Source organism: Choristoneura fumiferana, chromosome 6 (genome assembly GCF_025370935.1).
Source record: "Choristoneura fumiferana chromosome 6, NRCan_CFum_1, whole genome shotgun sequence".
NCBI lineage: Eukaryota > Metazoa > Arthropoda > Insecta > Lepidoptera > Tortricidae > Choristoneura > Choristoneura fumiferana.
Window position 1 is genome coordinate 21651504 of NC_133477.1, and position 13375 is coordinate 21664878.

Sequence of the window (13375 nt, forward strand, 5' to 3'; positions counted from 1 at the left end):
ACACCTCCACCCCACTTTACGTCTATGGGAGGTACCGTAAAAAAAATGTTTTTTTTATTTTACCACTTTGTCGGCGTGATTGATATGCACCTAATTCATGCCAAATTACAGCTTTCTAGTCTACGAATAATAATTCTTATTACAATTATTATTCGTATAGTTTCTAGCACTACGGTCTCTGAGCTTAGCCGCGGACGGACAGACAGACGGACAGACATGGCGAATCTATAAGGGTTCCTAGTTGACTACGGAACCCTAAAAAACAAATAAAGTATAATTTAGAATTTCAAAATGGATAATATAATCAAATACAATAAAAAAATGGTAATGCTGCCAGCCTTCTGGGCACCTTACCACCTGGCAGTGATTTTGGGGAACTTTTTTATTTATAATTTTAGTTTGTATGTAGTTTTAGTTACCTTTATTTTGTTTTATATTATTCAGATAATATAATTACAATATAATATAATTTCCTTCCTATTACTTTCCTCTTCAGATCAATCCATATCTGATTACAACTCAATCAATGCACATTTTGACATGCATAGCTATATTTTTTTTTCTTTTTTTTATCCATTCTTCTCATGATGTCATGAACAAATGTTTTCTTTATTTCTTTGTTTTCTTTCTTTCAATGTATCACATTTATCTTACCGTTATTAAATACTTTTACCACCCTGACAATCTAACTAAACACAAACCCGAAAATGGTCAAACATTTTCAGTTTTCCTCTTAACGTCATCACACTCATTGATATTAGACAAGCTTAATTGACTATCTGGCAAAGCCTTTGAAATGTACTTTATTAATGTACAGACATAGCACACGGAGCGAAAGAACCATCAGTGTTCGCCGCACCGCCACCCAACGCGCGCGCGTCAGTCCTACAGCAATAAAATGAAAATAAAATGACCAAACAGTAAACAAAAATAAATCAAAGTGCTAACGTGATCCCAAATTAACCGGATGAAATAATCTCGACCCTGTCCGGAAATGTCCCGCGCGTCTAACTTCAAAACGTACTTCTGAAGTGCTAAACATGACAAAATACAAACTGAACAATACCGTCCGTAGTTCCTCTGAGGTGACCCTCACGTCTTACATGACGGGAAGCACGGATAGTAAGAAGGAGTACCAGATGGATCTGGATACTAATCAGAATGACAATTTTAATGGATCGAATGGTTTAGGGAAACGTTGTCATGTGTGTCCGCACTCGCAGTATGCGCCCGCGATTAGATGTGATGGGTTCGGACTTAATGAGTTGAAGGTTGAGGGGATGGACAAGAATATTTGCTTGTGTGAAGTATACAATGGAGGCTGTAAGCTGTGCCCGCGGCCCAGCCTGGCGCCGACGCTGTCGCTGGGCCTCGACGCCGGCTGCGCCTGCAATGGGAACTGCGGGAACCCGTATTCAAGTAAGTTCAATCCTTAGATCTGGGAAACTGTTGATGCTAATAGTTCCGACGAAAGACGCCCACCGTCAGGCCATATGGCCAGCTTTATGCTAAGTGGTACGTTTCAATACTCAATACTCAATACTTTATTGCACATAATGGTTTTACAGGTGGTGTGACTTAAACTAGGAGATCACATTATGTACCCTGTTGGGCGCAGCAATTAAGATTACAATTACAAAATTAATAATTTTTAGTATAAATATTATTATTATATTAATTAATTATTACATATATTATTATTTTTTCCGTGATAATATGCCACTGATGTTTTTCTCTTTACTGTTTTATCACAAACTAGCTTTTCCTAGCAACTATATTTGCGCACAATTTGTTTATCGCCATTCCACTGGAACAACACTTTTTTATCTTCGAATGTTATTAAATATTTAACGGAAAAAAATGCCTACTAAATCCAGCCGTTATCGAGTTTTGCATTTACCAACACAATTAGTTTTCTTTATTTCCGATTGTGAATTAGTTCCCTATTAAATTGGGCATATTACAGCTGAATAATAATAAAAAATAACATAAACAAAATGATCGTCATAAGTAGGTAACTAAGCAATGTTTATCCTGATCGAAATAAGTACGTGCACTTTACATTGCTTATTTTATTGCTACTTTTATTATTTCGAGATAAAGTTTCCATTAATATTGAGCAATAAGTGCGTTAAAGCTGAAATATACGTATATCTACTGGTACAGGTGCTTAAGTCCAATTTACATGACAATTGGAGTAACATATTGTTGACTACAATGCGAGATGTCCATTAAAATGTTGTGATAACTAAACAATAACTTAAAGGAAATATCAATAGTTTAAAAATGTCAGTTAAAAAAATTGCATTTGAACAGACTTACACATTTAAAGAAAGACTTAACACGCGATTGCATCTTTTGATGCGGCTCTATTATAAGTTGGTAAATTACATGTTGTTAAGAAAAGTATTAGTAGTTAGTAATTTAGTCAAAATCAACTCGTTTTTAACACGCATGATGAAACTGAATACGTCCTCGCTCGATTGGTAATATTTTCGAAACCTTTGCTAGGCTTAGCGTCTGCAAAAGTAGTGGCTTTTAAATAACGTTTTACTACATACTATTACGAAATGACCTATTCAATATTCACGAACCGAAAATAATTGCAGTATTGTACTTATTGCACATTCAGTATTGATTGGGAAAGCAACTGAAATCGGCTGAAATACGCAAATGAAATTTACTATTCAAACTTTACTGGTACATGTCAAGATTTTAATTCAAATACATTTCCATTTCAGTTTATACCTTTGATAGCACGAGTAGGTACGTGCGAAATGCTTTTACGATTGACTGCATAGTAAAAATAAATACAACTGAGCTCTGACGCCCTAAGCAAGATTAAAGATAAAAAGTATTTTTGACATAGTTACCTTATTGGTTTTTAAGGTTTCTACCTCAAAAGGAAAAAACTCCTGGAACTAATAAAAAAACAATAGAAATAGGTACTTACCTACTTTAAGCTGTACGAGTGCAATCTTTTATAACAGTGATAAAATAAACTATTTACTACGAGCCATACATAAAGATACAACCATTTGAGCCATTTGAAAGTGTATTTTATATATATGTAATTTTACCAAAATTAAGAACTCGCGTCATAGCATACTTAGGTAAAGAAAAAATTCCGGAAATCACTGATCTGTTAAAATTAACTTTTCATTTCTCATGCTCGTAAAGTTCGTGTTTATGCTGGATCTAGGCGACATAAAATGACTTTTTATGCTCTAGTGCATAAGGTAAAATCTTCATCTAAGAGCAAGCTGATGTCAACAGCCACAAACAAAAAAGTTTCTACATATATATTTTTTAATAATTTTTTATTTAAGTATATGAAACTAAAAATAAATCAATAAAACTAAAAAAATATAAATGGCGCACGGTAGTGAAGGCGTCTCGCGTGACCACGACTGCTCTGCAAAGAGTAAGCGGCCGAGAAGAAAAAAATATAATTATATAAATGCATGAAAAATAAAAGGTACATAGAAAGTGAACAATTGTTTCCACTGTTGCTATTTAATTTCCTCACAATCTAAGTAAAAAGCAGAGTGTAGAACTCGAGCAGTAAACCAATTTTCCCCGGCTCCGGTGGCCATACGTCTTGGGTAAAATGGCTCGTTTTATGCTCTTGTTGTACAATCAACTACTGTAAACTTGTACGATGAAGGTTCTGGTACCCGAGTCGAACAACTTCACTAGTTTTTTAACGTGTAATTTAATTTGTGGTTCAGGTTGACTAATTAAAAAATGGACATTCTTCATCCCGATGCAGTTTATCAGTGAAAAAAATAAGTTGCCAGGTTGTAAAATAGTCGGCAAGCGTTCAAATCACTTCTGAATGCCCGATCAAATTACTATATTCCTAAACATCATCGTTATCATCATCTTCGTTAGCTGGAAAACGCCCTCTACTGGATATACATAGCTAGGGACAAAAGTCCTATAAGCTGCCCGCATCATCCTAGATTTAATCGTCCTGGAATTCTGGCTTGGTGAATAATTTATAGTTACACTAGTGCGCTTACCCGCGGCTTCGCACACGTAAATCCTTAAGTCCAGCAGCTGAATTGAAATTCCGGGATTTTAAAAATTCCCGTGGGAATTCCCGAAAATTAAATCGTTGTTTTCATTGACGTTACATTAAAAACAATCATGGTAAAACATGACTCTAAGCCCAGCGGTTGTTGTTTCGAGATTTTATCCCTATCCCGTGGGAATATCATCGAGATAAAAAGTAGCCTATGTTTTATTCCATATGTCCAGCTACCTACATACCAAATTTCATGACTCTAAGCCCAACGGTTGGTATTTAGAGATTTTATCCCTATCCCGTGGGAATATCGAGATAAAAAGTATCCTATGTTTTAATTCAGGCTATAAACTAACTTTTTGCCAAATTTCATCCAAATCCGTCCAGCCGTTTCAGCGTGAAGTAGTAACAAACATACTCACTCACTCACAAACTTTCACATTTATAATATTAGTAGGATAGTAGGATTGAAAGTGTCAACTGTTTCTCCATGCCATAAAAATAATAAATTTATATCGTCAACACATACAATACAATACAATCACTGCAGCAAGTATGTTATACATATATAATTCAACACTTAATTCCATAAACATAACATATTCTATGAAACGCTATCCTAATGGTAGCTTTACTCGGGATATTGTCGTCAACATAAGCATGTAACCGAAGTAGTCTTGTTAAGTTCTCTGAAACCAACATAATACACGATTCTTAGCTTTCTCAAGTTTCAAAACACGCGGCGCGCGCGCAGCTCACGGAAAATGGAGTAACACTTGCTTTAGATCGACGATCCAAAGGATCGAGGAGACAAAGTTAGTTTAACGGGATCTTCTCCGTCTTTTAAACCTTCATTAATCAAGAAATTCGTGTAGATTTTGTTTACGTTTCTTCATTCTCACGATTCTGGGCAGTGGCCATAATGGTCCTGTTTTTTCACGTGAAAGCGAGTTTCCTTGCGGTGGATATTAGCTATGTTTTATTAAAATCGGATCAGCCGTTTCTGAGATATTGAACTTTGAAATGATAATATCAAAAGGTGATCAAAAGTAGTAAGTAACAAAGATCAAATCACGAGTAGTTTACGTTACGTGGCACGCGTTACGCGGCTACAAGATACCCATTACAATCTAAATTAAGAAAAAAACTATGCTTAAATAATTTGACAACTGATTGGAGTTCCAGTCAAGTTTAATTGTTGATTGAACTGGGGATTTTTTGCCACTTCGAAATATTTTTGCGCTGTTTTTGCGACCAACTTGGCGGATGCCAAATGCCTAGCACCCAGCTGGTTATAAAACGTATGCTACTTCAAGGTCCTGCATTTCATTTCTGTGTTCAAATAAAAGTAAGTCGATGTCAGCTCGAATCACATTAACAACATTGTCTCAGCATGCAGTGAGTTTGTATCTTAGAATAAATACTCTTTGCCCTATGGTAGAGTTGGATCGAATAATTGTTTGCTATACCTATTGAAGCCGTGGTGGCCGAGTGGTTTGACCTATGGTCTCTCAAGCAGAGGATCGTGGGTTCAAACCCCGGCTCGCACCTCTGAGTTTTTCGAAATTCATGTGCGGAATTACATTTGAAATTTACCACGAGCTTTACGGTGAAGGAAAACATCGTGAGGAAACCTGTATTACAAACCTGCGAAGCAATTCAACGGTGTGTGTGAAGTTCCCAATCCGCACTGGGGGGAGGCCTGTGCCCTGCAGTGGGACGTATATAGGCTGGGATGATGATACCTATAACAAATATAATAAATTGTTGTTGGTTAACCGAATAATCGTGACCTTTTTCGAGGGTGTTTTTCATGCGGCATAAATAAACACCACGAGCACAGAACACGAGTAGGTAATAGTACTAAGTATCACGAGGTATTTTTTTAGAATTCCTGTCGTTTTCGATATCCTTTCCTAATGCATCTCTATGCTTCTCAAAAAATTCAAGTCTAACTCAAATGGTATTTCAGAAGAAAAGAAAATACAAGTTACCTATAAAATTACTCAATTACCTATAAAATTATACATATAAAATTCATAATACTGGTGACTCAAATGTCACCCAAAAAGGGTAAACATGTGGTGCCGCTCAGTGCAGCGCTCTGCTTTTCTGAAGAGCCCAGATTTGCTTGCTACATGCCTATACAGAATTAAGCTTGAGATAATACACAAGCTAAGACTAAGTCTTAGTTTTAAATCAGCCAGACTGTCAGTCAATCAGTCGCGTCATATTAATATATAGATTAATACGTTTGCATAATTGTGGCCGTATCACACACGTGACCCGTCGATACATACGTGTTTCCGAAGCATGACGAGTTTACCGCAAGGACGTATAATACATACTTTACAACAATATGGATTCCAGGAATAAATAGTTGCATCTTCAATTACCCTTTACTCTCATTCGCTCGCGCCATTAGATCTAGAATAAAGATTTCTTCGTCCTCCTCCTTGTGTCGTATTCCTCAGTAGTGTCAGTCATGACCTCCCTTCTGCATCAAGTTCCCTCGCACGAGCTTTTTCCATCTATTCTTGAGGGTTTCTTGACAGACGAACCATTTGATGTTAACGTCTTGCTTGCTATTGGCTCTCTGTTGGCTAGTAATTTAACCAATAACAAACGTGCCGCAAATGTTCCAGTTGTCAAACAGGGATACAAGCGCCAACTGGCCTGTCAAAGAACACCCTCGTCTGGGAAGGCCCCTCATTGAAGTTCAGGATTTTATTGATTTCACATGGAAATTCTAAGGGGTAAGGGGGGTAAGTTCTAAGGAGGAGGCCTTTATTCAGCAGTGGACGTCTTCTGGCTGATGATGATGATTATGATGACATGGAAACTTGTGGATTATCACACCACGCACGATGCACGATGGGCGATCTTGCCTAGAGCTGACTCTTTAGATTTTTCGGATTTTGCATAATGGATATCTCGATTCCGTGGGGATACCGTGATAAAATAGCGTGTTATTTATCATGTTATTACGTGGTCATCATCATCATCATCATCATCATCAGCTGGAAGGTGTCCACTGCTAGACTATGCTATTCACAATATTATATCCGTTTTTAGGGTTCCGTAGCCAAAATGCCAAAAACGGAACCCTTATAGTTTCGCCATGTCTGTCTGTCTGTCTGTCCGTCCGCGGCTTTGCTCAGGGACAATCAATGCTAGAAAGCTGTAATTTTGCTCGAATATATATGTAAACTATGCCGACAAAATGGTACAATAATAAAAAAATAAACTTTTAGGCTACCTACCTCCCATAGACGTAAAGTGGGGTGTTTTTTTCTAATCCAATCTTGTAGTGTGGGGTAGATAGGTCTTTTAAAACCATTACGGGGTTGCTAAAACGATTTTTCGATTCAGTTATATGTTTGCCAAATATTCAACTTTAAAGTGCAAATTTTCATTAAAATCGAGCGCCATCTAAAATCTAAACCGGTGGGTGGAAATTTAAAAAAAAAACAGGATGGTAGGAAGTAAAACGAACTTACAAGGAAAACAATAACGGTTAAGTTTTCTTGAGAATTATTAGTAGTTTAAGAGTAAATAGCAGCCTACAAAATACGAAATCCTTAGAAATATATTACTTAATTTTTTCCTAATGGCTACGGAACCCTATTTTGGGCGTGTCTGACACGCTCTTCACCGGTTTTTTTTTTTAATCATTGTAAGTCATGTTACCATTGTGTAAAACAAAAAATAAAGAAGTCGATGCACTTGACGATGTTACTTTAAAAAGATTCCACAGTGGCATGACCACATCATCTCTAGCATATACGTCCAGCTCCTGGACAGAGGCCTCCTCTTAGAATGCGAGGGCTTGTATTGTAGTTTCCATTCGGGCGCAGCGCAGATTGGGATCTTTACTGTCTTTACACAAGTGTCATTAAATTATTTCGCAGGTTCACCTCTCTTTATTTTCGCACATGTAGCAATTTCACACCTGACGCATAATGTGATTGTATCACTACATTTACACTCTCGCTCGTATTTATCTCGTGCGTTGCCTCGTGTTTCGCGTGGCCGCGTGCCACCCGATGACAAATGAGTTTCAGTTTACATTCTCATTAGCGTCACGTTCGAAGTATCTGTGTAATCAATGGTATTCTTCGCCAGCCAGTACCTTCTGTCGGAAGCACCGCATCGCATCAAGAAAATGTTTTTGAGATTATTGCCACGAAGGCAGTATTTTTTTTTCTTTTTACACGTCACTTAGCTTGTCTATTGTTTTAATTATTTTTCCTTCGTCTGTCTGGGGCAAAGGAACTGGCTCATGCATACATAGTTTGAGCTGCACGGAAAACCAGCGTTACTGCACATAACGTGTGGCAAGACATGCTGAGTGGAGGCCCTTTTTGGTGTCCTGTCGTGTCACCAAGTAACTTAGTTTTAGTGCTGGTTTTGGACTTGTGGTGGAGCTTTTGGAACCAAAATAAATCTCTCTTTCTTTCTTTCATCGAAAAACCGCTCCCGAAGCGAAGCCCGAAACAAGACGAGGCGCGAGGCGAGTCGCGAGTTAGCCCTCATTCTCTTCTTGTGACTTGCCTCGTGAGTCGTCTCATCACTCGCGCGAGTGTAAATGGGCTACATTAAGCAACAGCATGTACAACTCCACTTTCCAACGTGAATGCAAATAAAACTGTTATTTTCTCTATCCGAATTCCGTTATTGAGTTAGCACTGTGCTAATTGTAAGTTATGAGAACGCATAAATTAACACTCGCTGTTAATGTTGTAAGTGACAGCTGGCCTTTGGTGTTGCACCAACTACGATTAATGAAAGGAACAAATGCCAAAATCAAAAGGTCAAAAAATATTTAGTCAGCAAGTACCGCGTGAATCCTGCCATCCCCCATAAGGCCGCTTGTGGACGTCCGTTGTTTCACCGGACAACGGATCGTTTTTTTGCCGGACTTGCGGTGTTGTATGGCTTACAATGAATGTGTGTACATGCACCGGACATTGGTCCGGCGACTTAGCCATTAGGCCGGCAAAAAAAACGGTCCGTTGTCCGGTGAAACAACGGCCGTCTACAAAGCGGCCTATGGTGGACCGACGACATCGCGAGGGGTCCATATCGGCTCGCATACTTATAGGCAGTCCAAATGTAAAGTTTGTCAAAACGAATGTTTGCATAACTCTTTTTTCTCTGAATCCAATAATTGTTATAAAACAAACCTAACCTAACCTATAGTTTTCTATAGGATGACCATTTAAAATTTTAGAAAACTGTAAGGTTTCAGTGGGAAAAAAAATTAATGATGACAAACAAACGATGATTTGGACAAAAATTACGGTATGACTAGCGAAGAGTATGCGAACTTTGGCGCTCCCTTAGTCTAGGCAAGTGTCTTGAAAAATTATAATTAGGCACTTGTCCCACCGCCGACGATGAGCGAGAAGCGAGTAGAGCGAGTAACTAGAAACGAGTGGGCGAGCAGCGAGAAGCGAGTGTAGTTTTGTCGCTCGGCTGTAAGCGAGTGTTCGCGTGCGACGGGCGATTACTCGCTCCACTCGACTCGCTCGTGCGGCGCGGCCGCCAAGCTGACAACGCTGAGCGAGAATCTATAGCTCAGCGAGTTTTATAGCTCTTGTCGCTGCGACAAAAGATGTAAGAGCGAGTTCTCGCCGACAGTGTGAACAGCCAGCGATCAACTATTAATATATGTGTCTCTTTTACTCACACAGGATCTTATATCTTTTGTTCGTTTCTTGAGCGAGAAAATAGTCGAGAGCCAATCGTTTCCTCGCTGGCGGTGAGACAAGTGCCTTAGTCTATCAGTTAGACGAATTTTTCTTTTGTCAATAATGATAAAGATTGCCAGTTAGGGCCAGTACAGACGGACTGTCCAACTGCAACGTACCTGCCAACTGCCCATACATTTGTCGTTGCAGTTCCATCGCAGTCGGCACAACTGTACGCTGACTGCGATAAAAATTTATGAGCAGGCGGCAGTTGAATGCAGTCCGTTACGGCCCTTTAAGTTTGCACACAACATCACGCCGTGCCGTGCGTCACTTTTTAGCATTGCTTTGCCATTTTTTGTTTGATTGACAAAAGAAAAAATAAGTATGTATCTCATATTTTCTGATAATTTGACGGACTAAATACAATAATATTTGTTCTGCCCAGGAAACTAACCAATTTACAAGGATACATTAAAAGAAAGGTCATTACACTAGTCCAGACGGTCAACCGGTTGCGCCGAGATTGCCACTAAGGGCATGCTGCATTGAAATCATGAATACTTAGCTATTTTAATAAATATAGCTATTTGGGGTTTCGTACCTTAAGGTGTCAACTAGACCCTATAAGCCTCCGCTGTCCGCTATGTATTACTAGCCGTTGCCCGCGACTCCGTCCATGTAGTATTTGTTTATGGCTTATCCCGGGGGGACCATGCAATTTTCCGGGATAAAAACTATCCTATGTCCTTCCCTGGGAATCAAACTATCTGTATACCGAATTTCATCCTAATCGGTTCAGCGGTTTGGACGTGATTCAGTAACAAATATCTAAACATTCAAACATCTTTCACAAACTTTCACATTTATAATACTAGTAGGATTATGGGTATACCTACTGTACGGAACCCTCTACGCGCCAGTCCGACTGGCACCTGCCTATTGTTTACTGGTATGCCGTAAAACTTTGATGAACGAAAAGTGTGCCGTTAGAACCAAAAGGTTGAAAACGCCTGTACCCTTAGTGTAAGTTTTCGGTTACAAAATACGTCTGGATCGCGTTCGCGTTAAAATCTCAATTTATATAGAAACACGAACAGCGCCTCTAGCGGAACGTTTGCGATGTTCGTGTTTCTATACAAATTGAGATTTTAACGCGAACGCGATCGAGACGTATTTAGTAACCGAAAACTTACACTAAGGGCACTGATCCAGTCATCGAGCACGGGACGTATCCCATATAGGCACTGCAGCGTGTTGAACTTAAACCAAAGTTTGTTAGCATTATTTTTTATAACTGGGGTCAACGCCCTCGTGAAAGCCGTCTGCATAAATCATGCTTTGACAGCTGATGGCAAAAACCTGTCGGTACTGGCGATGAACTTGATATGCTCATTAGGGTTATGAAGGTTACGCCATTGACAAGCTGCGGAAAACATAAGTACCGTCACATTCACGGGCCGGAAGGACAACGGGTTAAAAGTTAGAGTACAAATGCCGCAATGTATACCGCACTTGTAGTTTTTATCGCACCGCGTCAATTGTTATAGTACATCCATTGATTAGTAAAAGATTAATAGTGGTTAAAAAACTTATACCGCATTAGCGAAACTAATGTTGAAGAGAAATGATTGGTGATTAATATCTACCCATAACGTAATGTGATTGACTGACTGGTTGATTAACTGACAGGCAACACCACAGATATAGATTACACTAGATAAAGCAAACACCTCAATCTGTATGAAAACCAACCGTGTCACTTTTTTATATCTACTGTGACGTCTCAAAAGTGAATTAGCGATGTGAATTCCCCGATGTCCGCGCAAAATCGATTAAAATGCGCCGCCCACCCGCGCCGTGGGGCTCGAGTCAGTCACTAGTCATCATTAGTCAGTTAGCGGTCAGTCTTTGTATGGGGCCAACCCCGACGTTTGGTCGGGGTTAAGACACGCGAAGTAGATGCATTTGCGTAATCTAGTGTAATCTATATCTGTGCGTGTCTTTATAACGGCCCGAGGGTTGCCGACGGTGCTGGCTGAAAATCAGCGCTGGGGTGTTTTTAACGCTTCAGCTTTATGCTGAGTCAGTATCCGATTCACAACCGCAATGACACATACCTTTGTGTTGTTTTTTTTTGTACCTAATAATTTTGTTGTCTTGTGTTGTGAATAAATGTATTTTCTTTCTTTCTTTCTTTCTTTCTTTCTTTCTTTCTTTCTTATATCTGTGGGCAACACACATCCTAAACCACTGTAGCTAGGAACTTGTAATTTGGCATGCATTTAATCTTGAGGATCTAGTGATATTATAAATTAAGAAGGGATTTTTCTAAATACTCGTGCGTGAGTATGGGGTTGGTGGGGATGGGATTCAGTCTTCTTTTTAGGTTTCCTTTTTGGCATAACCTGTGGCCTACTGTCTACGCTCTGGGCTCTGGTGCTCGTGATCGCATTCGTCATCTCTTTCTACCCTCATCCCTTATTGTGTAAGAAAGAGTGCTGAACATGATCGTGACTCTAAGTGGGTTGACACTAAGGCCTAGCGGGTCTAACAATATGATTAGGTAACTGAAAATTTCGGTCGCTATTCTAAAGCTTCTACGTACTACGTCCACCGTGTTGTTCTTGATTTTCGTTAACTTTGACGGACAGCTTAGTTCATTGATAGAAAGTACCCTGATAATTAACTTTTACGTGCGCGTGCGATGTAGCCCATTGTCACTTCAACTTACATTTTCTGCGAGCTACGTCAACTGACACCCGCACCCAACAGAGGCAACGGAAGCTTATTGACAATGAAAGTGCAAACTTACCTATATAACAAACAATTATCACTCAGCAACAAGGAAATAACATCAAAACATTGTAATTACACTTAAATTGCTGCAAACGTTCAAAATTACGACAAATCTGACAGGAAGTCCAAACACCCGTGATAATTCGGTAATGTGACAACACTGGCGTAACTAAACGAAACGGTGCGCTCAATGCTACAAAAAGCATATTAGATTTTGTTTCCACAAAAAGTTTCCGGACACGCTATCCATTTCCCAAAACACCCGTTCCAAAATAACAGTTTCTATAAGCGACCATTTTCAAAGCATCCTTTCTCCAAAACACCATTTCTCGTAGCATCTGTGTGCCAAAAAATCGTTTCATTATAAGTACTTACCCGCAAGGAAATCCCGGCACTGTACATAGAATTGATATACTTGATATATTGTACGTCCAAAACCGGCAAAGTTTTGGAACTCTTCAAATCAAATGAAAGAAATACATATAAATATTATTACAACTGCACATGTTTTTTAACAATATAAGATTCTTATTTACTCCATTTTGTGGTCAAGAGGTGTCCTGGTTAGGCACCATAAAGGTGTCATCATGGACAGGATTCTCTCAATCAAGCAGCAAGTCTAAGAGTTCATGAACCGCTTGAAATAAGCACGCATCTGCCTCCGTCCAGAACATCCAAGGCAGCATCTACTGGCAGAATCTGGCCTATTTCATCGGCCAGCTCGATATTTGACTGCTCTTAAGTCTCCAGATTCCCAATGATACCTGTAGCATCCCTCCTGTCTCCTGAGAGATCACAGTTCTACGTGCGTCCCCCATATCGCTGAGCGCTGTGTCTACCTGGAGAGCTGGCG

General features: G+C 39.3%; 1 protein-coding gene across 1 annotated transcript in view; it reads left to right on the forward strand.

Moving 5' to 3' along the window:
• Nucleotides 1–823: 823 nt before the first annotated feature.
• Nucleotides 824–13375, forward strand: part of LOC141429309 (sodium-independent sulfate anion transporter-like) — a 51321-nt gene continuing 38769 nt past the window's right edge. The window contains exon 1 of the mRNA XM_074089606.1: nt 824–1419. Within this exon, the coding sequence (XP_073945707.1) occupies nt 1041–1419 (379 nt within the window). The 5' untranslated portion in view covers nt 824–1040. The remainder of the gene's footprint in view (nt 1420–13375) is intronic.